This window comes from Saccopteryx leptura, chromosome 10 (assembly GCF_036850995.1).
Source record: "Saccopteryx leptura isolate mSacLep1 chromosome 10, mSacLep1_pri_phased_curated, whole genome shotgun sequence".
In the NCBI taxonomy this organism is placed as follows: domain Eukaryota; kingdom Metazoa; phylum Chordata; class Mammalia; order Chiroptera; family Emballonuridae; genus Saccopteryx; species Saccopteryx leptura.
The window spans coordinates 44017586-44041244 of record NC_089512.1 but is presented as its reverse complement, the minus strand read 5'-3'; the positions used below and the strand labels follow the sequence as shown (position 1 = coordinate 44041244).

The 23659-nt window shown below is 39.8% G+C and overlaps 2 protein-coding genes across 6 annotated transcripts in view; one reads left to right on the top strand and one right to left on the bottom strand.

Moving 5' to 3' along the window:
- The window catches only part of ESYT3 (extended synaptotagmin 3), a 50720-nt gene extending 42408 nt beyond the window's left edge, over positions 1-8312 (top strand). Inside the window, exons 17-23 of the mRNA XM_066350954.1 lie at positions 4-153; positions 1861-2357; positions 2985-3083; positions 3583-3714; positions 6779-6884; positions 7836-7885; positions 8153-8312. Coding sequence (XP_066207051.1) covers positions 4-153; positions 1861-2357; positions 2985-3083; positions 3583-3714; positions 6779-6884; positions 7836-7885; positions 8153-8192 — 1074 coding nt within the window. The 3' untranslated portion in view covers positions 8193-8312. The remainder of the gene's footprint in view (positions 1-3; positions 154-1860; positions 2358-2984; positions 3084-3582; positions 3715-6778; positions 6885-7835; positions 7886-8152) is intronic.
- Positions 8313-13989: 5677 nt separating this feature from the next.
- The window catches only part of CEP70 (centrosomal protein 70), a 67762-nt gene continuing 58092 nt past the window's right edge, over positions 13990-23659 (bottom strand). For 4 of the 5 annotated variants that reach the window (XM_066351430.1, XM_066351428.1, XM_066351426.1 and 1 more), the window contains 6 exons: positions 21152-21322; positions 19337-19480; positions 18991-19159; positions 18702-18816; positions 17689-17768; positions 13990-14820 (listed from right to left, as the gene is read on the bottom strand). In XM_066351430.1, coding sequence (XP_066207527.1) covers positions 14759-14820; positions 17689-17768; positions 18702-18816; positions 18991-19159; positions 19337-19480; positions 21152-21322 — 741 coding nt within the window. In that variant the 3' untranslated portion in view covers positions 13990-14758. The remainder of the gene's footprint in view (positions 14821-17688; positions 17769-18701; positions 18817-18990; positions 19160-19336; positions 19481-21151; positions 21323-23659) is intronic. The other variant, XM_066351429.1, reaches the window with a different exon arrangement.

The window sequence follows — 23659 nt, the reverse complement described above, 5'->3', positions numbered from 1 at the left end:
CAGGTGCTCGATGATGACCAGGAGTATGCTCTGGGCGTGCTGGAGCTGCCGCTGTGCCAGATTCTGCCCTGTGCAGACCTTACCCTCGAGCAGCGCTTTCAGCTGGACCACTCGGGCCTGGACAGCCTCATCTCCATGAGGCTGGTGCTCCGGGTAAATCTCTGCCCTTGACCCCCAAGGGAGGCAGGGGTGGGGCTCTGGCAAAAAGTAGAGTCCTCAGCACTAAGTACCTGCTCTGTTGGGAAGAAGCTAGGAGCTGGGTTTGTATTTTTCACCAGTTTTGGAATATTGTCAGCTATTACCTCTTTAACTATTGCCTCTCCCATTCTTTTAATCCTTCCTTTTAGACCCCCTTCCATACCGAACCTTCTCATCATCTCCTCCATGTCTCGACCTGACCTCATCTTCATATTTTCTCTCTTTATCTATTGTTGCTACATTCTAATCTCAGATCTGTCTTCCAGTCCATCAAATACTTCTTTGCTACACCTAATCTGCTGTTTAACCTGTTCACAGTCTTTATTTCAAAGGCTGTTTTTCATTTCTAATTTCATTTTTTCCAAATCCACGTTGTCTTTTTTCATTGTATCTTCTTTTCATGTTTCTATTTCATCTTTAGTCATTTGAAAATATGTCTGTTAATTGTATTATCTGAAGATCTTGGGAGTTGAATTCTGCTGTTGTATCTGTTGATGTTTTTTCATGTGACTCATTGCAACTTGGGTTGCAAGTAATGGTCGGTGTTCCTTTGTGACCTGGATGACGGTGGTTCATTTCCAAGGAGACTGCTGTTATTGCAGCCAAGAGCCTCAGGGGCACTACACACCTGGATTCTTTTCTATGTTAATTTTTAACTTTGGGTTTCCAGACACCATAGGTGTCAGAGATTCACACAGTACAGGCCTATAAGGGCTTTTTTCTCAGGAAAGACTTTATTTCCCCCAGTTCAGGCTGAGATAAACACAGTTCTTGTCACCAGTCTTTGCTGGGGGGTGGCATGCTTATCCTAGGTTACTTTTTCACTAGAAACCCCGTCTTCACAGCTCTTACTTCAGTAACCAGCCTCACATGCACCAAGGCCTCTTCTCCTAACCCCCTGGATTCCAAGGTTGATAAATCAACCTAAGAAATCTTAACCTTTATTTTCTAGTTTTCTCCTTTTTTAACCTGAGGGATTTTACTTTCTTGTGAATTTGGCTATACATTTAAAAGGAAGTTTATTTATTATATTGGGGCATTCCTAACAAGATGTTTTTAGAATATTTTGACCACCATATTGCTGGAAATGGAAGCCCTGAGGAAGGGTCCTGATAATTAAGAAACGAGGGGAGAGTCGGAAGGAGAAACGCAATGGCTGAGGTTTGAAACTTCGGTGCTAGAACCAGAGGGGTCTGGGCAGGAAACACATTTTAGAGAAAGCAGTGGTGAGTGAGGTGGCGCTGGGAAATGACCCCAGCCAGAGGCAGCTGTGTGTGTGAAGGCCCAGGTGAGGACAAGCCTGAAGGTGGAGATCTGGCATCCTCTGCAGGGGAAAGTGCACGCGAGAGTGGACCAGGACGAGGTCTGCTGCAGCCAGTGCGAGTGTAGAGCAAGGGCCAGGGCCGAGTCTCCATGAAGACCCAGTAGTGAGGCAGGAAGAAGGGAAACGCTAGAGAAGCACTGGTCACAGGAGGCCAAGGGCAGAGAGAAGCTGAGGAAAATACGGTCTGCGGGAGGAAGCTCCAAGTCAGAAAGGAGTTGAGGAACTGTTCTTCCCAGGGAAAAGAAAGAACCATTTCCCAGAGGCTAAGGTGAGAGCAGAGGAGGAGGTGGTGGAAGTGGCAGGCCCGACGCATAAACGTCCCTGTCGTCTGCTTGCAGTTCCTACGCGTGGAAGAACGAGAGCTGGGGAGCCCGTACACAGGAGCTGAAGCCCTAAAAAAAGGCCCTCTCTTCATTAAGAAGGTGGTCACCAACCAAGGCCCTAACGCCCCACCCCAGGGAGAGGGTCCTGCAGATTTGCCATGCCCCCCAGGCCCTGCTTCTGATACCAAGGAAGCCTCCAAGAGCACCATGACAACCACCAGTGCCACCACTGCTGCCACCGAGCCCAGACCCCAGGAGACAGGCCCAGAGCCGAAAGGCAAGGGCAGTGCCACAGGTTTCTGTGAGCCCATGGGGGAGAAGAGTTCGGCCACCATCTTCCTGACTGTCCCAGGCCCCCACTCTCCAGGGCCCATCAAATCACCCAGGCCCCTGAAATGCCCTGCCGCCCCATTCGTGTGGCCATCCACGAGGCTGCTGGCCCCCAGCATGTCCTCGCTCAGCTCCCTGGCCAACTCCTGCTTTGACCTGGCAGATATCAGCCTCAACATTGAGTATGCACCTCTCTGCTTCTTTTCTAAAATCACTTGCATAAAAAATAACTCCCTGATGGAAAAGTAGATAGGAACTTACTTCTCTGCTCACGTTCTGTTTTTTCACAGAATGGCTTCATAAGAGGCAGCATGGTGTGGCAGAAAGAACAGGACAGGGGGAGAGAGCAGGCGTGCCAGTCTGGGGTCGCTCTAGCTACACACCAACTGTAAGAGGTCCTGCGCTTTGGTTGTTAAGGATCCTCACAGCCGGAACCTTACTGAATTCCAGTTATACTGGGAAAATATGGAAAGCTTAGAATGTGGAATTATGTAATCAATGGCTGCCACTTAAGTGTTTACTATGGGCTTAGCGTGATATTTGGTCTAATTCAATCTTCATAGTAACCCTAGAAAGTAGAACTTACTATCTTAAAGGTTAAATAACTAACCAAAGGTCCCACAAGAAATCATGCTGTGAAGGCAGATCCCAAGTAGGATAATTATATGCGAGTGCTGGTTGGAACTGACTCCCAGCTGAGATTAACCCACATGGCTCTATGTTCCGAAAGCAAGACGCGCTCTGTCTTGAGGGTTAGAGGAAAGGCCAGCACTTGCATGGCCGAAGAGTGATGAGCCCTTTCTTCACAGAGGCAGGGGCCTCAGGCCGCGGAGGCTGGGCGAGATCCAGCTCACTGTGCGCTACGTGTGTCTGCGGCGCTGCCTCAGAGTGCTCATCCACGGCTGCAGGTAACGGATGCTGGGGCCAGGAGAGGGGTTTGGGGAGCGTCAGGTAGCAGGACTCAGAGTGGAGCCTCGGAGCAACGGCAGGGTGAGCAGCCCCAAGGTAGACACGCAGTACAGTGGGAATGGGGGAGGTTTGAAGGTGTCGTGCCGGGAGTGACGAGGTCCTCAGTGGTGCTGCTGGGCTCCAGGGCCGAGGGCTTGGCTCCGACGTGAGCACTGCGCAACGGTCTGGGGTTGTGCGAGCTAGCACATTTTCTCACATGGGAATCAACTTCCTTTAGATGCAAAGTTCTTGGCTCTTCTTTAAACTTTGCAAAAACCGTGCATCTGATGTTTTGTCCTCCAAGTTTTACAGACTTTTGCTTTGTTGGTCTAGACTACTGGGCATTTTTATCCTAGAGCCTTCAAAAGTTGAGTGACTAGTACAGCTTTCTCCAAATGAGTGTTTTCAATGTTTGAAAACCAAGACTTTTTTTCTTCAATGTCTTTAAAACCAAATTAGAAACCTGACACCCTGTACCACCAGTGGAGTTGATCCTTACGTTCGTGTCTACTTGTTGCCAGAAAGGAGGTGGACAACTCGTAAGAAGACCTCAGTGAAGCGGAAGACCTTGGAACCCCTGTTCGATGAGACGTAAGTGGGCCGACTGGCCTGCCTCAGCCATGCAGAGAACTTGCTGAGCACCTGTGTGCCCGGCAGCCTGCCAGATCATGTGAAGGGCTCAGGTTGAACAGGGCAACAGGGTCTATGCCTTCATGAAACTTCTATATGTTATAGTGGAAGAAAAAGACTGCCACGGCAGTTTAGCAAAATAGCTAACTACTTTTCTTGCTTGTAGGGGCTAAAGTGTTCCTGATTATGTGATGTTTCCCCTTCTCTTTTTTTTTTTTTTTCGTAACAGAGGAGAGCCAGACAGACTGGAAGGGAGAGAGATGAGAAGCATCGATTCTTCATTGCGGCATCTTAGTTGTTTATTGATTGCTTTCTCATATGTGCCTTGACGGGGAGGGGGGGGGCTATCGCAGAGTGAGTGGCCCCTTGCTCAAGCCAGTGACCTTTGGGCTCAAGCCAGTGACAATGGAGTCATGTCTATGACCCCGCGCTCAAGCTGGTGAGCCAACGCTCAAGCCAGCAACCTCGGGTTTGGAACCTGGGTCCTCCATGTCCCAGTTTGACGCTCTGTCCACTGCACTTCTGCCTGGTCAGGCCCCCTCTCCCTTTAAATGAAGCCTCTTTGGCTTCATTTTGAATCTGGTCACATATATTTTCTTTGATTTTGTTTTAAAGCAGAAATTAAAGACATGAATGGAAAGATAGTTTGTGCTCATAAATTAAAAAATTAATATTGTTAAAATATTCATACTACCCAAAGCAAAACTACAGATTCAACACAATTCCTATCAAAATTCTAATGGTATATTTCAAAGAATAAGAACAACCAACGCTAAAGTTTGCATGAAACCATAAAAGACTCAAAGCACTCTTGAGCAAAAACAAAGCCTCAATACAAAGCAACAGTAAACAAACAGTATGCTAGTCATGAACAGACATATACAGTAGATCAATGGAACAGAATAGAGGCCCAGAAATAACCACACACGTATGATCAATTAATTTACAACAAAGGAGCCAAGAATATATAATGAAGAAAAGACGGGCTCTTCACTAAATGATGCTGCAAAAACTGGACCACTGACTATCACCATACACAAAAATAAACTCAAAATGGATTACACACTTGAACGTAAGACCTGAAACCATAAACTCCTAAACATAAGCGGCAAGCTCCTTGATATTAGTTTTGGTCATAATTTTTTGGATGATACCAAAGCAAAAGCAACAAAATAAAAAATAAACAAGTGGGGTTTCATCAAACTATAAATGTCTGCACAGCAAAGGAAACCATCAATAAAATGAAAAAGCAACTTTATGGAATAGAAAACACAAATCACATTTCTGAAAAGAGGTAAATATTAAAAATATATAAAGAATTCATATAACTCAATAGCAAAAAAAAAGACCCAATTAAAAATGGGCAGAGAATCTGAATAGACATTTTTCCAAAGAAGCCATACACATGGCCTAAAAGTTAAAAAAGGCACTCAACATCACTTATCACCAGCCAACTGCAAATCAGAATCACAATGAGGTATCGCCTCCTGGGAACCCTCCTGCACTGCTGGTGCAATGTAAATGATGCAGCCACCATGGACAACAGTACAGAGGTTCTTTAGAAAATTAAAAATAGAACTTCCACATGAGGTAGCATTTCTACTTCTGGGAACTTATCCAAAGAAAACGAAACACTAACTCGAAGATACAGCTATGCATCCCCGTTCACTGCAGCATTATTTACAATAGCCAGGAAATGTAAGCAACCTAAATATCCAGTGATGAATGACTTAAATGTGGTATGGACACACACACTTACATGTCCATGCATATTATGTAGCCATGAAGAAAAGAAGGAAATTGTACCATTTGTGACAACATGGATGACCCTTAAAGGCATTATGCTAAGTGAAATAATTCAGACAGAAAAAGGTAGTTACCATATGATTTTACATATGGAATAAAAAAATTTTTAAACAGCAAAAACAGAAAGACTGAGCTCACTGGTATAGAGAACAGACTGGTATTTGCCCGAGGTGGGCAAAATGGGTGAAAAGGTAGAAAGATCTAAATTTCTAGTTATGAATCAGTCATGGCGTTGCAATGTATCTAATGGTGACTATAGTTAATATACTGTATTACATATTTGAAAGTAGCTAGTAGCTAGGAGAGTAGTTCTTGAAAGTTCATCACTTACCCGACCTGTGGTGGCGCAGTGGCTAAAGCATTGACTTGGAGCACTGAGGTCACTGGTTCAAAACCCTGGGCTTGCCTGGTCAAGGCACATACCAGAGAAGCAAAAACTATGAGTTGATGCTTCCTGGTACTACCCCACTGCCTTTCTTTCTCTCTCAAACCAATAAGTAAAATCTTTTAAAAGGAAAAAGAAAGTTCATCACAAGAAAGAAAAAATTTATTTTAACTATGTATGGTGATGGTGTTAACGAGACTTATTGTGGTGACCATTTTCAGTATATACAAATATTGAATCATTATGTTGTGTACCTGAAAGTAATGTTACGTCACTTATACGTCAATAAAAAAAGTTTTTAAAAAAGAAGTCCAGAGGACTCTTGTGAGTACATGACAAAGCTGTACACTAAGATTTCTCTGCCTTACTCCACAGGCATATGTGGGAATAGGCCACTATTTCCTGTGCAACTCCAGCAAACCTAATTATTCAGCATCCTGGTCCTTAGCCAGTCAGTAAAAACAACTGAGAAGCATTTGAGGTAGTCCTATGAGCAGGCACTGATCAGAGTGAGAAGAGGCAACTAAAAGAGTGGCAGTCAAGGCAGAGTCTGAGAAAGCAAGCAAAGCACGAGGCACAGCAGTCCCGAGCACTTGAGAGGCGAACAGGCTCCTGACACTTCCAGGGCGTGTGAGTCAGTCACACAGGACAGTGACTGTGTATAATAATGATGCCCTGACTATCTGCTATGGCCAGTACCGCTCTGGAAGTTACTCTCAGTGGTCTAGGCCTTGTTTTAAAATTAGGGGAAAAAAAAGGATGAAATACTTTAGATTTTCAACAAAAATAATGAAAATATTTAAATCTGATTTCCTGACATTTTGCTTCTTAAAGATTTGAATTTTTTGTTCCCATGGAAGAAGTAAAGAAGAGGTCACTAGATGTCGCAGTGAAAAACAGCAGGCCGCTTGGCTCACACCGAAGGAAGGAACTGGGAAAAGTAAGTACCGGGACTCCCGGTGCCCCGTCCCTCCCGGTCCTCCAGCTGGAGCTCGCTGCTGGAGCACACCTTGTAGGGATTCTGATGGGGTCGTTTGGCTGTTAATCAGAACTGATTCAAGGGTCTAGCCTCATTGGGAGGTTTTTTATTTTTTTAAATATTCTTAAAACTAAATAATGTAAGATGTATAAATCAATATGATAAACCCTATTTTAACAAACTCGAGAATATCCAAATCCATCATTGCATAGTACTTGAACATTTACTATGAAATTAAGTACTGTTTTGATATATATAGCATTGTTTGTTGTAAAGGTTAGATCTCATTTACATCAAAATTTTTGTGATAGGATTTTGCTTCAAGTATGTAGAGGAAATATCCCCAGGAAGATGCCGGAGAGACAGAAAAGTATTTGTACAATACTTTGTATTCTAATAAGCACGTCCTTATGCTCATTTTATTAAAGCCCACTTCTATGAAGTAGGTTATATCGTCCCCATTTTTAAGTTGCGGCAACTATAGTCTTACTTTAAATTATGAATCACCTGACCTGTGGTGGTGGAGTGCATCAAGTGTCCACCTGGAACGCTGAGGTCGCCGGTTCAAAACCCTGGGCTTGCCCAGTCAAGGCACATATGGGAGTTGATGCTTACTGCTCCTCCCCCTTTCTATCTCTCTCTCTTCTCTAAAATGAATAAAAATTATTTTTTAAAATTATGAATCAGTTAATGAGTAAAGGCAAGTTGTTCCTGTTCTGTGACATTCATAAATACATTCCTGAATATATCCCCAGTCCCTTAGGAGAGGAGAGGTTCCATGTGGAAAGTCAGAGGAAAAAAAGCCCCTGCTCAACACTACGAAAGCCAGCACTTTTAATGATCCCGTTAATCCCATTGTTACCATTTAATGCATTTTTGGGAGAAGGGAACTGATTATTTGTGATTGTTTAGGTGCTGATTGATTTATCAAAAGAAGATCTAATTATGGGCTTTTCACAATGGTAAGTGAGCCCTTTCATTGTATCACGTAACTCTGCTAGTCAAGACGTTGTCTCAGTTGCCCATATTCAGTACATTTCAGCTCCTCTGGTTACCTAGTAGGGAAGCTGCCTCCCACCTTTACTGTCACCCAGATCTCACTTACCTGAGAATCTGTCAGCTCTGCCCTTAATCCTGGCTGGCCACACAGGCCCCGGCGGGCCAGACTGCCTGACACTCCCACAGCACACTCGCAATACTAACAGAAGTCCAAACCCGTTGTCTTACAGGTATGAGCTCACTCCAGATGGGCAGCCCAGAAGTGGATGATAAGCAACGTTATCACCTTTATACTAAAATGTGTACATATGTATATTTTGTAATTTAAATTAGAACGGCCATTTGAAAATATATTTGTGTGTGAAATTTAACTGCATGACTGGATAGTATTAAAATGAGGTAAACATAAGTAAAAGCAAGAACTACTCTTTCTTGGTTTGGATTTAATTATTCAAATCCCAAAAGAAACGGGGCATTTGTGACTAGTAAATTACTAGAACCTCAGTGGTGCTTTTTCACTTTGGATAGGTGATTATAGACCACCTGACTTAGGACCTGCCTGAACATGTGTGTGAAGTGTGCCCTATCTCAGATGGGGTGAGGGAGGTCTGTACCTGGGGCAGCACTGATATCCCTGGGGCAGTGACTGACCCAGAGAGGAGGCTACTTTAAAATTATTATTCATTTTGGAGAGAAAGAAAGAAGGGGAGGGGCAGGAAGCATCAACTCCCATATGTGCCTTGACTGGGCAGTGGAAGGAGGGTTCTTTGATGGGTCTAACAGGTGACCCGCCTCCAAATTGCTGAGAGATAACACTACCTAAGCCCTTCTGGCTGCCACTTCTGGTCCTCCTCTCCCTGGGGATTTGTTCCTGTGTCTGAATTGGAACTAACGTATTATTCTGATAGCAACAATGACACAGTGATATACCTAAATACCTAGAGTTACATACTCAGTGCGGGATGGTCTGGGACCCAACTCTAGCCTGTGCACTATTTCCACAGGAAAACGGAAGATGAGTTCCAATCCCGGGTCTAGTCTGCACTCCCTCAGCTGAGCAGTGAGCTGCTGTGGGGCCTGGGCCAGGGGCGGAGGGCCTTCTATGTCCTCACACAGGTTTGGGGGTTTGGCCCCACTTCTCTGAGACAGCTGGTTCACCCAATAACTAACATGTAAAAGGCAAGCCATGTGTATTACATATTTAAACAAGTGCCTCTTTTGCATTTCAACCTCTATAAAACCAAATATTCTTGTTCTCTGATGAATAGTAATGTCTTAAAACAAAGATTTACTCTATTACTCACTTATAAATTATCTCTGATTTCCTCTTTTCTATAAGATTAAGTCCCTAACTTGGAGACCTAACATAATCTGGTCTCCATTTTTTGGCTACTTTATTTATATGCAGATGCTGTATTCCAGAATAGTCCAAATATTATATCCTGCCTATTAAAATCCTACTCAACTCTTAAAGGTCTATCTCAAATCTACCTCCTCCACTAGGCCAATCCACATTGAAATGGCCTCTTGCCACCAACCAGAACATATTGTCAATACTGTGCATTTTTCAATGTCACAATTCCCTGTCCTATTACATTTAAATCTAAAAAATGTTTATTAGGTATCTACATGCTAAGCAACTGCTTGTATTGTGTTTGGTATTTTATGTTTCCTTTTACTCTCCAATTGAAATATAGGCTACTTGAATTGAGTTTCACCTCCATCATCCAATATTATGTTAAATACATGGTAGATGTGTAATAAAATTTGTTTCTGCTGAGATAATAAAATGGGGCAACTGATGCCTGTCCTATCTACCTCAGAATGGCATTGTCATGTTCACTAAGTAGACACGCGCCTTGAAAATGGTAAAGTACCAAAGATGAAAAAGGGAATGTATCGTATATCACATCCTGAAATTGAGCAACCCTAAAACAACTGATCAAGATGGCAGACAAATGAACCCTCTTCTTCCAAACACATGGAAATCCTAGTTAAAACATGAACATTTATGTTAAAGATGGCTGATTAAAAGTAACACAGGTAAGGTTCCTGGTGGTCAAAGAGGAACTCTAAAGCAATGTATAAGAGCTGAAGAGATGTTTTAAGTGTTGAAGGGAACCAGAACTTGAGCGTACGCTAAACAGGCCAGGCTAACTTGTGAGAGGCAAGGAACCTGAAATGTGATGTCATCAAGAAAACACCACGGCTGCCCATAGAGACAAGGAACTGGTTGTTGGCACTAAATGAAAAAAATCAGCTAATCTCCCCAACAGGAGCACGAGGACTAAAGCTACTCACAACTGACTTAGTGAAGGAACCCCCAAAACTTGAAACTAATGTGAAACCTTGTTTAGAACTGGAACCGTGTGAACCCTGTAAGAGGCAACCACAGAACGGGCCCTCGGGTCGCCATTCCTGCCTAGGAAACGTGGGACCAGGCAGCAGATCATTCCCTCTAACACGAAGCTCACTGGCAAGACTTACAAAAGGAATTTTAAAAATATGAAGCACGTGGGAAGAACCAACAAAAATGCCCAGGATGCTAAGGACCCAGGTTTGAAACCCCAAGATTGCTGGCTTGAGCACAGGCTCATTGGCTTGAGCAGGGGTTTCCTGGCTTGAGCGTGGGATCATAGACATGACCCCATGGTCGCTGGCCTGAAGCCCAAGGTCACTGGCTTGTAAAAGGGGACAGTGGCTTGGCTGAAGCCCCCCAGTCAAAGCACATATGAGAGAGCAATCAATGAATAACTAAGGTGCCCCAACTACAAGTTGATGCTTCTCATCTCTCTCCTTTCCTGTCTGTCCCTTTGTCTCTTCTTCTCTCACACACACAAAAAGTACTAACTATAAAGGAAAAACCCATACCTACATTAAAATTAGATTCTTCAAAGAGTTCATATAAAGAAACTATAGGAAAATGGAAAGAAGACACAAAATGGAAGAAGACATTTGCAACACATGTAACTGTCAAATGGTTCATGTCCAGAATATATAACTCACTCTTACAAATCCATAGAAAAAGTCCAACAGAAAAATAAAAGCACTACTAAAAGAAACACAAATGGTCAATAAACAAAGAAAAAGATGCTTAACTTCAGTAACAAGGGAAATAAACATTAAAATCACAATAATAGCTCTATACACTACTCTAGAAAAAAAAATTAAAAATTAACTTACCAGGTATTGGTCAGGATGTGGAAAAGTAGGAACTTTCATACAGATGGTGGGAGTATAAACTTTGGAAATAGTTTGGCATTTTCCAGAGGCTCCATTTACACTTTATAGAAATGGTACTACCTTCATTTGCACAGTACACAGCCTCTGTGATGACGTACAGAAGTGCTTTTCCCCAGGACCTAGCAGTTTTACGTCTTGAATATTGAGTCTAGAAAACTTGCACACAAGTGTACAAGGATCCATTATAAGAATAAGTCATAGCAGCAGTTCATAATGGCCAAGAACTAGAAACAGCCCAAACAAATTTCAATCTCCAGTAGAACAAATGGGACTGTAGAATATTCAGAGAGGAATACTAGACAGCAGTGAAAACGAATGACCTACACCTACCCTCAACAACAAAGGTGTAGAGTACATAGTACTGACCAAAAGAAGAAATATTAAATACACACAATATGATTCCATTTTTATAAAGCTCAAAAACATGCAAAATGTGACTATCTTGGTTTATGTATATACATGAAAGTAACAAAACTTTAAAAAAAATAAGTGATTAACACAAATAAGACTAATAGTTATATGTAATGGTGGGTGGGGGAGGCCTTTTGGACTGCTAGTGATGTTCCATCCATTTCTTGGTTGTTGCATGGGTGTTTATAATCACTCATTATACTCGACATTTAGGTTTTTACCAGTTTTAGCATATATTTTATATTTTATAATAAATATAAAATTAGTGAAACAAATGAAAAAAATATCCAACTATTAATTAAAAGAAAGGACTACATTCAAGGTAAAAGGCATGAGTAGCAAGAGGTGTTAATCAATTTATTATCAACTATGAATTTAAAAGTACTTACAAAATAGGCTTGAAACATATAAAACAAAATTTGACAAATCTATAGAGATTTCAGTATTGCCTATAAACTTAACAAATCAAGCAGACAAAACGGTTGGTAAAAATAGATTTAAACAGCATAACAGCCAGCTAACTTATATATGTATTAGAAATTAGACTTTTTAAAACACATGTGGAACAGGTATTTATAGAAAGTTCTCAACAAATTCCAAAGACTCAATACCCAAAAGACTGTTCTCTGACTACAATGCAATAAAATTAGAAAAAATAAGACAACCTACATATTTTCTTCTATACTTCATTTTTAACCAGGATGGACTGACAAATCAAATTTATCCTTCTAACAGTACCAACCAAAATCAAAACAAAAAGGCAAAATACATGAAGACAACAGTTTTCAAGACATTGGATTGCAGGTACATGTCCACACAAAGACCTGAATATGAATGTTCACAGAAGTTTTATTTGTAGTAGTCAAAAACCGGAAATAACCCAAATCTCCAATAACAGATGAATGGATAAACAAATTGTGGTATATTCATACAGTGGCCTACTACACAATAGAAAGGAATGAACTGTTAATAAATGCAACACACGCAGAAATCTCAAAATAATTATGTTGAGTGAAAGAGGACACAAAAAAAAGAACATAAATTGTCTGAAAACCCCATCAAATGCAAACTAGTGGCCCTGGCCGGTTGGCTCAGCGGTAGAGCGTCGGCCTAGCGTGCGGAGGACCCGGGTTCGATTCCCGGCCAGGGCACATGGGAGAAGCGCCCATTTGCTTCTCCACCCCTCCGCCGCGCTTTCCTCTCTGTCTCTCTCTTCCCCTCCCGCAGCCAAGGCTCCATTGGAGCAGAGATGGCCCGGGCGCTGGGCATGGCTCTGTGGCCTCTGCCTCAGGCGCTAGAGTGGCTCTGGTCGCAATATGGCGACGCCCAGGATGGGCAGAGCATCGCCCCCTGGGGGGCAGAGCACCGCCCCTGGTGGGCGTGCCGGGTGGATCCCGGTCGGGCGCATGCGGGAGTCTGTCTGACTGTCTCTCCCTGTTTCCAGCTTCAGAAAAATGAAAAAAAAAAAAAAAAAATGCAAACTAGTCTAAAGTGATAAAAAGCAGTTCATTTGTTGCCTGGGATGGCAGGGCTGGGGAAGGACCACCAGAGCCAAGAGCTAACTTTTGGAATGATAAATATGTTTATTATTTTGATTGTGGTAATAGTTTCACAGGTCAGAACTTATCAAACATGTAGTTTACATGTCAATTGTAAATCAATAAAAGTGTAAGGAAATAAAGGGCAAAATAATATTGGCAGCACTTATAATAATTAAAGCTGGATAAAAGTAGATCTGATAAAGAGGGTTTTACATTCTTACAGTGGCACTGTCCCTCTCAGTGACCCTCCAAAACCACCTTGGTCTCTGAGGAAGAGTCTGAAGAACCTCTATTTTAAACCAAGAGTTAGCCACAGGCTCTTCAACTAGCTGAAAAAATTTAGATGAACATAATCTTTAAATTATATTTCTTCCTTTTAAATATTGTTAAATTTCCAAACTGCCCATAGCAATTTCTTGAAGTAATCTAATCAACTCAGAATATTTACATTATTGAATTTTTTTTTTTCTACTCAATCCTCAAAAAGACACAGAATTTTGCAAATTGTGAAAAGGCTAGTGTTTGGAAATGTAATTGTAGGCTAACAAAACCAAAATTTTTTCATCTAGAAAGAAATGTATGTCTAATCCCTAAGGTCCCAACACCAAGGGTCTGGATGCTTCTCTGCTGACATTTAGTCTCTCCTTTCCACCCTGCTGCTTCCTGGAAATTCTTTACAATCTTCTACACAAGCACAAACACGAATAACTGAGAAGTCTTCCTCGGCCTACTATCTGTAAAAGTGAGGGCAGCGCCAGGGCGGGGTTGGGGGAAACAGCAGTAACCCCAGGTGGCTTGTACTCATAGGTGTGAGACAGAACACTAGTCTTCTAAGAAAATCAGACTTGGCTATTGAGAAGACAGAGTAAGTGGACAGCAGCAAGGCTGAACCCCCTGCCCAAGGAAGGCTCAGCCTAGTAAGAGAATATGACTCATTATTTGTAATACCAAAAAGTCACTGAGGACACTTGTGTTGAAAATTCTTCACAGAAATTTTATTTAAGATTTCTTGCCCATATAAAAAGTATATTACATCAAGATTGCAAAAAAAAAAAAAAACACCAACCCCCCCCTTCTTTATGTCTTTTATTTACTCATCTATGTTACCTCATAATTCATTTCCTACCCTAACACATTTCCTCCTTACTCCTTTTCTTCCTCCTTCTTTGAAAGGACAAGTGTCATGAGGGATAGCTTAAGAGAATGTGCCATTTTCCTGCCAGGAAAGCAATAACTTCCTACTGGCTGGAAGTAAGAGAGCCACTGGCATGCCTTGTTCCCAGATCCAGAAAGGTCACTACACCCCAAACTTAAATGCAACTTTTCTATTACTTCATCCTGTCCCTGAGATTCTCCTTTACTCACACACTATACTTTAAAACAATCTTAAATTTTAAGCACTTAAGAATTGCTTAAGGAATGATTAAAGGGTCTAAAGTTAACTTACTACTTTAACTTAACAACTGTTTTCTACATAAGACTCTCAGAGTTCATTGAAATCATATAAATAGAGGAGCTAATAGTAAAAAGGGGATGAAATCTGAGAGTAAATATATTTTATAACCCTTGTCTCAAAAGACCAATCCTACAAAATACTTAGAATGTTAAGAATACAATTTACACAGTAAAAATGATTGGTTTTCAGTACGAAAGTACTTTTAATTTCTTTACTGCAGGTACAATGGCTTCCAAGTCATCAATTTCTGTAATAAAAAAAACACAAGAATAAAAGAGCAGCTTTATCTGATGAAATGAGAATCTCTACACAAAGGCAAACCTCAAACGCAAAAGCAACGACACTGGTGCTTTCATGCACATGAAATTTTCTCCAATAGTGGCGATAAAGAGTATCACTAATTCAGACACTGATGTTTCACAGGATCTAGTTTGTAAAAGCTACCTACAAATATCTACAAGCATTCACTGACTCTGATAGTAACTCTTTAAATATGCTCCTAGTGGCTACATTTATGCTATTATGTTATTTTGCCTTTTTAAATCTGTATAATTACATGGGTGAGCCTACACATGAAATCCCAGGTAAAGGCCATCTCTCTCCTGGATCCCAGAGGATTTCTTTGCACAGAACAGTCCTACCCTTAATTCTTTTGGAAAGGTTTCTCATTAACAGGATCAGTCTTCAATCTACCTTTTAGGATGGAAACATGTCTACCTAGTAAAAAGTGTGCAGCTTCCCAAAGCACAAATCTCAGATGCAATGTATCACAGCGCTTAGCTCCAGCTTACCAGACAAACCAGTGCAGGATTTTCTCTGCCAGGTCCTTTCTGAATCTGATTTCCCCCCTAAGACCATAAGTTAGAACACTGTCTGAAAGCTCCTGGCTGAGGAAGCCAGGTCCTTTCTCTCACTATCTAGACTTCAGCCCTATGCAAGGTAAGCCTCAATGGCAGGTTCTTTAGATCCTCACCACTTCTGGATTATTACTCTAAGTCACTGTTCATAAACTCATTTCCTTTACATAAACCATGCTTCCCTGGAATCCACCTTTCTCCCTTGATGTTTAGCTGGAATTTGGTTGTTCTTCCTTTTGCCTAAACACATTACCCATGCTATTTAAGCTCCTGACTTCACTCAGAATACTTGTCTGGATCCACTTACAAAGCATGAAGATACAAGAAAGGAGAATATATAAGCAAATCTATAACAGAGAATTTGGATCACACATTACATTGTGGTAAGGTACAAGAGCAAGCCATTCCCTGACCCCATTCTGAAATCACGCCTATTTTCTCACTAAATGAGAAATCCACCCCATAAATGAACCTCACAGAGAAGCATCTTAGCTGATATGTGAGAATTTTCTCAGCTTAAAAGTCCTTCCCTATTACTAGTATTCAGTACACCACTCTGTAGCTCTACATGCTTAATATGACAAGTCATGTTTGCCAAAACAGATATAACTTTCCCAATGTTATGTATAATATTGAATTCCAGAATCTCAACTATGACTAGAATGCAGAGTTCATCTGCAGGAAGACTTGGCTTCTTGAAGCAAATGCTGCTCCAACATGAACCATGCTGATAATATGAGAGGAAGCTTCTATAGAAGGATCTGAAATAAGTATTACCGGCATATCTATTAAAATATGTATTAATAACAAGAACATCACCATTTAAGTTAATTGCTATCCCAAAGCAAGTAAAATCATATTATTCTAAAGGCAAGGCTCTTTAGGATACGAGGTGACACATTTCTACAATTTCATGTCTCATCTTAAGTTTAACTTTCAAGTTATTATTTTCCCTTGCCGCGATCTTTGCAAATGTATGAGCACGCCTAAAGCGTGCTTACTCACGGTCTCCCTTGCTTCCAGAGTCTATGTAAAATTGTCCGTAAAACCTTCTTTATGTTCAGTAGGGTATGTTTGTCAGTCAGATACCTCTTTCATTTATTCCTCTTCTTTCCAAAGTTTAATTTACTCATTCCCTTATGCTCTACCAAACCTCATTTCCTTCAATATAATTACTAGTGTCAAAGAGCCATTCTTTTAAAAAAACAATTATATACAAAAAAAGAATTAGTGAATAAGTCACTTTAAACTTTAAAAAGTGTTCTTACTAGCCCTGGCCGGATACTCGGTGGAGCATCGTCCTGAGTGCAGAGGGGTGTGGTTTTTTGTTTTTTTTTAAAAATATTTTATTTATTGATTTTTTAAGACAGAGAGAGACAGAGAGAGAGAGAAGGGGGAGGAGCAGGAAGCATCAACTCCCATATGTGCCTTGACCAGGCAAGCCCAAGGTTTCGAACCGGCGACCTCAGTGTTCTAGGTCGACGCTTTATCCCACTGCGCCACCACAGGTCAGGCCGAGGGGTGTGGTTTGATCCCGTCAGGGCACATACAGAACAGACTGATGTTCCTGTCTCTCTCTCTCTCTCTCTCTCCCTTCCTCTCTCACTAAAATGAATAAATTTTTAAAAAAGTATTCTTAATAGTAAGATAAAATATTTTTATAACCATATATAATCACACTTAAAGAGCCTTAGGTCTCTATTTTGCCTATGATTCCAAAGCAAATTATATTTTTCCCTACTAACAAAGCCCTCAATCTGACCAAGAATATAAATGTATCTCTTCCCTGCTACAGATTTATACCTTTACCTTTTCCTTTCTATAGATATTTAGTTCTTATCACCTGAGTAAAAATTTAATCTATATATTTAAAAAACAGTAGATAGGTTCTATCTTTAAAAAGAAGAAGGATGAGAAAAATACCTTCCAAGGTCATAACTTCTATCAAGATTCCTCATTAGGTAATGACAGAGTCAGGGCCTAGCCAGACTACATGAATGCCATTTCTCATCTAAGGTCCCAGGACGGAGGCAGCCCCTTGCTCCTTGAAGGACTCGTGCTTCTGTGCTGTAGACTAACCCCAATCTCTTCTCACTGAGATTAGGAGTGCATCTCCAGAACTGTTAGTGGTTTCCAGTCACTTTCCAAGAAACACTAGGTAAAAACACTCACCTAGTGACTAAGGTACAGTCTTCCCTCAAACCTACTGACATCTTAAGACTTGAAATGTAATGTAAACACCATCACAGAAAGCTTACCTAAGATTTCAAGTAGATCATTAGTGAATGCCTGAAATGCTGGAAAAAATTCCTCATGCTCTTCCAATTTGATGATAATGCTTTTAAAAAAAAATGCAGTTTACACTAAATTTCCAACTTAAAGTTCTTGCATCTGATTGAAAATAGAACATTTTCAAAATAGAAGAAAATTATCCTAATTTAAATATAAATGTAATGGTCATTTACTGCAATTCTTCCTTTTGAGTTTTGTTCATCTAACATTACTTTTCTAAAAAACAAAAGAATCTCATTATCAGTATAAATTTCTGTTCCAAGGTTAAATTTATAAAAAAATTTTCCTAATATGGGAAACTTTCCATTTAACTCAAGGATTCTAAGAGACCATATTTTTATAACATATTAAAATATAATTGGTTTTTATATCCAGTATTCTATTAAACATTAAGTATCAAATCAGTAATACTGTAGAAAGGGGGAAAAGAGCAGAAGGGAGATAAATGTTCCTTTTTAAAAGCATCAAGTATCAGAAAACTCAAATGTCAGATTAGGTAAAGATTCTTCTTAGAAAACTTGCAGAACATATGGAGTAATGTATGTGTTTCCCTTGCACTATAAAATTTGTGTGGAAGGTGAGGAGGAAGTGTTTTATATTAGAGATACTAGCTTTAAAAAAATCCTTAACATTTTATCTTCTAATCAAATATGGTAGTATATGAAAAATGGAACTTGTTTATATATTCTAAACTCACATGAAGTTGCTATCAAGGTTTGAATTTCTCCATCTATAACTACCCCTGGGAACAGGCTTACAGCAATAATGTTGGATTATGTAAACATATAGGCCCTACAATCTATTTGTATCCTGAAAATACTTGCCATTCTCTCCATCCCTAAAGTATGAGATTATTTTAGATTGTCAAATTATTTAAATGATGCTATTCCAAACAGGAAAGGTAAATAACTTATGAAGTGTTGCAAGTCTTTAATTTCACCATCACAAGCATTCTGGATGATATTTTGCAAAGAAATACCTTTGGAGGTCTTCAGGTCCCAATACCTGCATAACCAGTTCATTCACATCCTCATTAATCAGCCTACACAATTTTCCAACTGTGCTCACCAGCACACACAATGAGGATGAACTATCTGCAAAAGATATATAAAAGAATAGGATATTTTAAAAGAGAATTCTCAGAATCATTAAGTCAAATACTTGACGCTTCAGTTACCCTCAAACATTTTTACTTAAGAACTTTTACCTACTTTCTGTTAATTAGGAATAATTCTTAAATGGGGCCCAAAATGACAAAGGGTCATCACCTAATTCTAAGAGTTCTTGGAGGTTTCTCACAGCATTGTTCATTTCTCCAAGCCTAGTATAAACTTCATTCATTCGGGGATAGACTCCATTTAAAGAAGGCACATCAAATAATTTTTGGAAGTGAGAAACAATAGCTTGCGAAGTTTGAAAGTTTGGCATATTGCTGTCCTGTCCAAAAAAGAAGGAGAAAAAGACAGTTCACATCTTAAAATAATCCCAAATCTTTAATAAAAACTTTAAAAAGAGAAATAGAGTCCTAGTAGAACAAATATCAATAGCTGTATTATTACTTTTAAGTTAAGATTACATTATAATGTAAATATTTACATAAGTATTAAGTATTACCTTTTCTTTGTTTTCAACTTCTTCTAACATGGTATCTACTATAAACAACAGATCTTCAACTCTGATACCTTCATTTTCATCCTTCTTTACATTATGCCAAGGCATCAATTCTGCAGATAGTATTTTCAAGGACTTATACAAATCCTTTATAACAAAAATGACATGGTGTTAATATAAAAAATAAGTTTCCATAATAATGCTAATAAAATATGTTTATCTAAAAAAATATCAGGATGTATGTTAGGTTTTATAAATACTTTAACCGTTATCAGTATTTTTAAAAATACCATTAACAGTTCAGAAAAAGTGTTCAATTAGTTTTCTCCAGGTAAATATAGGGCTTACAATAAACATTCCATATTGATTGTCTTGAATCTGAATGTTTTAAGTAATTATATGTTGCTTATTAGTTTATTTAAGTACTTGGTTTAAATTACTGATGGATAAAAAATAAGCTTAATTCATTATATTTTGGCCTTGAGTTTTTAAATAACAGACTAAAGATATAATTCATATAGCATAAGATTCACCCTCATTAAGTGTATACTTCAGTAGTTTTAATATATTTACAGAGACGTAACCATCTCCATTTCCTCATTTCAGAACACCATCATCAACACAAAAATAAACCTGCACCAACTTGAAGTCATTCCCCATTCTCCCCTGCCCCCAGCCCCCGGGTAACTACTAATCTACTTTCTGTTTCTATGGATTTGCCTATTCTGGGCATTTCACATAAAATGGAATCCTATAATGAATGGCCTTCTGTCACAGGCCTTTCACCTAGGATAATATTTTCCAGATTCATCCATGTTTTCAAGCATATATCTCCAGGCATGTTTTTAACTCGAAAGGATGCCTAAATTAATTCTACTTAATCCTCATGACAGCCTACTTAGTTTTTAAATTCAGTATCATTTTCTCCATTTTGTTGACTTGGAATGTGTTATTCTGCTTCATTCTTTTGACAAATGTTGAGCACTTATTACATATCAGGAGGTCCCTTGGGACATGTTAGAGAACAAAGACAAACCCATGGAGCTTACACATTCTTACACATATCTTCTGCATCACTTATACTTCACGTAATAAGGCTTCTATTGACAAATCTGTTACTGAATCACACCTTTGTGAACAGAGAGGTATGCTACATATATACAGCTATTGAAAAATCTAAAATTTAAAGGGAACAGAAATTAAATACTATTGGCTTTAGCAATTCACCGTTCAGTGAGCTATTCAACAAAAACTGAAAAAACCCGACATTAATAAAGGATATACAGCAATTCTATAAAGTGAAGACATTTTAATCCTTCATGGATAGATTGAACAGGTAAGAGCAGTACTGGCTGCTATCTGACCACAATCTGCTTTACAGATTAGACAGACATGAAGTGTTGAGAGAAGGAAAATAACTTAAAATACGAAGAGGAAAAAATATCCCCAGTGAAAATGGAATGAAGATAAGACGTTAAATCTCAAGAGGAATAGGGCCTGGAAATCTGTAGCATGGGCCACCAAAAGGAGGGAGATGCAGGTAGAACAGGGAAGGACCTAGGAGTACAAAGTGGATTTACTGTAGATTTTCAACAGGCAATGGGCTGAAAAATGTCGTTTGGTAGAACCTTTGCAAAGGCAAAGCTTATAGTAACGACATCAAGTAACAACTCATGTGTAAGTAGCAAGATTCACATTTAGATAAGCTAAGCTTTCTCAGCTATAGTTAAAACAAAACAAATTAAGCCTAGTCCTATTAATAAAGTCCACAGACTCCAATCGATTTTCAAAGCATGTAAAAAGTATTCAACCCCTCACCTTTAAGGAAGTCAGTTGATCTGCCCACATTTCTATTATAGGAACAAGATGCTCAAATCCACAATCTTGAACAAAACTTTTATTAAAATGTTGGGTTCCTCCTTTGCTCTGTTTATAAATTATTACTGGAGCTCTTGGATTGTGAATAATTGAATTGATGCTACTCAGCACCTTTAGAAAAAGACAGTGTTTTTACTTGAAATGTTTACCATAGTCCTATTAAAGTGATATATGTTAAAGAAGTGCTTTATACATCAATGTAATATTTTCAGAGTTAATTTTAGGCATTAAGAAGACCTTTAATAATATTGACACTTATAAGGTTTTGGAAATACAAGTTTCATCAACGTGATTAAATATATATTATAAGTTCAAATGAGAACCACAATTTCACAAAAAAACTGATGTATTTTTATTTTTTAGAGAGAGGGGGGTACAGACAGGAACAGACAGGAAGGGAGAGAGATGAGAAGCATTAGAGTGAGTGACCCCTTGCTCAAGCCAGCAACCTTGGACTCAAGCCAGTGACCTTGTGCTTCAACCCAGCGATCATAGGGTCATGTCTATGATCTCATGCTCAAGCTGGTGATCCCATGCTCAAGCTGGCAATCCCACACGCAAGATGGTGAAGCCTTGCTCAAACCGGCAACCTCGGGGTTTTGAATCTGGGTCCTCAGCATGCCAAGCCAATGCTCTATCCACTGCACCACTGCCTGGTTAGGCAAAAACTGAAATGTATTTTTAAATGATTTAGACTTGAAAGTAGTCATGACTTACTATAATCCACATGGAGAAGGATAATCATCCAGATATCCCTAGCTAGAGTTCCATACTTCCCTATTTCTATCTCTTCATACTTAAGCTAATTTGGTTATTCAATGGGCATTTCCTGTCGTTTCACAGCTTCAGCTGAAGTTCAGAGTAAAAACAATGAATTATAAAGTCCAACACATTTTAAAGAGAAACCCTGGAAACATCATGTCTTGCTAAGAGGTGATCAAACCAATCCTGGACATTGACCAACCTATTTAAGAAAATGGTAGAGTCATTGAACAGGATTCACCAAGATGAGTGTATCTTAAGGAATATACAAAACCAGTGAGTGAAAAGTGCCACACTGTTTTTCTTTTATCCCCATAAAAGCTACAGGTCTCCTGAGAATTTGAATTTTGATGCTTATTTACAAGCAGTTTTATTTGTTGTTTATTTTAGTGTGTTTCAACGCACTAAAATACTTATATTTTATACAATAAAATTAATATATTTTTATATATTATATAATACTTCTATTATATCTAGACTCTTTGAATACTATTTTAATAGAAAAACATTCCCCTCCATTAAATTATCTATGAGAGCCAGAACATAGTCCTACTCCCCCTGCATCAGACCCAAAGTAAGGAGGGCAGCGGAAGTCCTAAGAGAAACCAGGGGGCTAATGCTAACTAAGCCTCAGAAGTTCATAGGATACTCCCAGTCCATGGAGGTGATGAGCCAAGGGAGATTACATGTATGTCTAGCAGTATGTATTCAAACTTTGAGGCAGATGGTTTGCAACAATTACTGCAATTACTTCTGGTCCTTATATCCTCTCCCCTTTAGAGTGTGACACTGCAGGTTCTCCCACCAAGATGTGGAGTCTATTTTCTACTCCTTGAGTCTGGACTGATCTTGGGCTTCACGCTGGCCCAAGGTCAAGTAGTACTGGTATGCCAGCTTGGAGCCCAAGATTCAAAGTGTCTTGATTATTTCTGCTCTCTCTTTGAAATCTGCTGCCACATGGACAAGTCCAGGCTAGATAGGAGGTAATAAAAGACACATGGCCCAGTCATCCCCATCACCCTGAGCCAATACCCACCCAACTCCCAGAAGCAAAGCCACTGAGTTGATGGTGTCTGATAGTAGATGCATGAGAGTCCAGCCAAGATCAACAGAACTGCCCAGCTGTCCAAGCATAATACAGTAAAGGGTTGTCACTATGTTTTAGGAGGGTTTGTTACACAGCAAAAATGAACTGATATATATGTAAAGATAAATGTGGAATAGAGCAAGGAGAGAAGGCAGCAACAAGAGAAGCCTGCCCTTTTACATTGTAGTGGGGTAAATATACACCTTGTGGCAAAATGAACACTTGGGAAGAGAATCAAGCTTTACTTTCATGAATTAAAACTACCTATAGCTGAAGGACCCAAGGAGAGTATCATTTGAACTGGAGGAGGAAAGGGATTTCTAAAACGTTAACTGGAAAACACATTGCCCAGAGAATGAATGATACACTGCCAAGGTCCCTAGTTGGGAGGAAAAAACTATACACACACAGACACACAGGCATTCCATGAAAGAGAAAAACAGGCATATTTGGTCATCAGCCATGCAAAGGACGCCACAGCTAGATTATACCAGCACAGTCAAGAAAGATCCTCCCATCTTGCCTTCTATTCTCACCCAATATCCACCGTCACTGCCAATCCCAGAGAAGCCAGAAACAGCATAGGAAAGAAGGCAGAG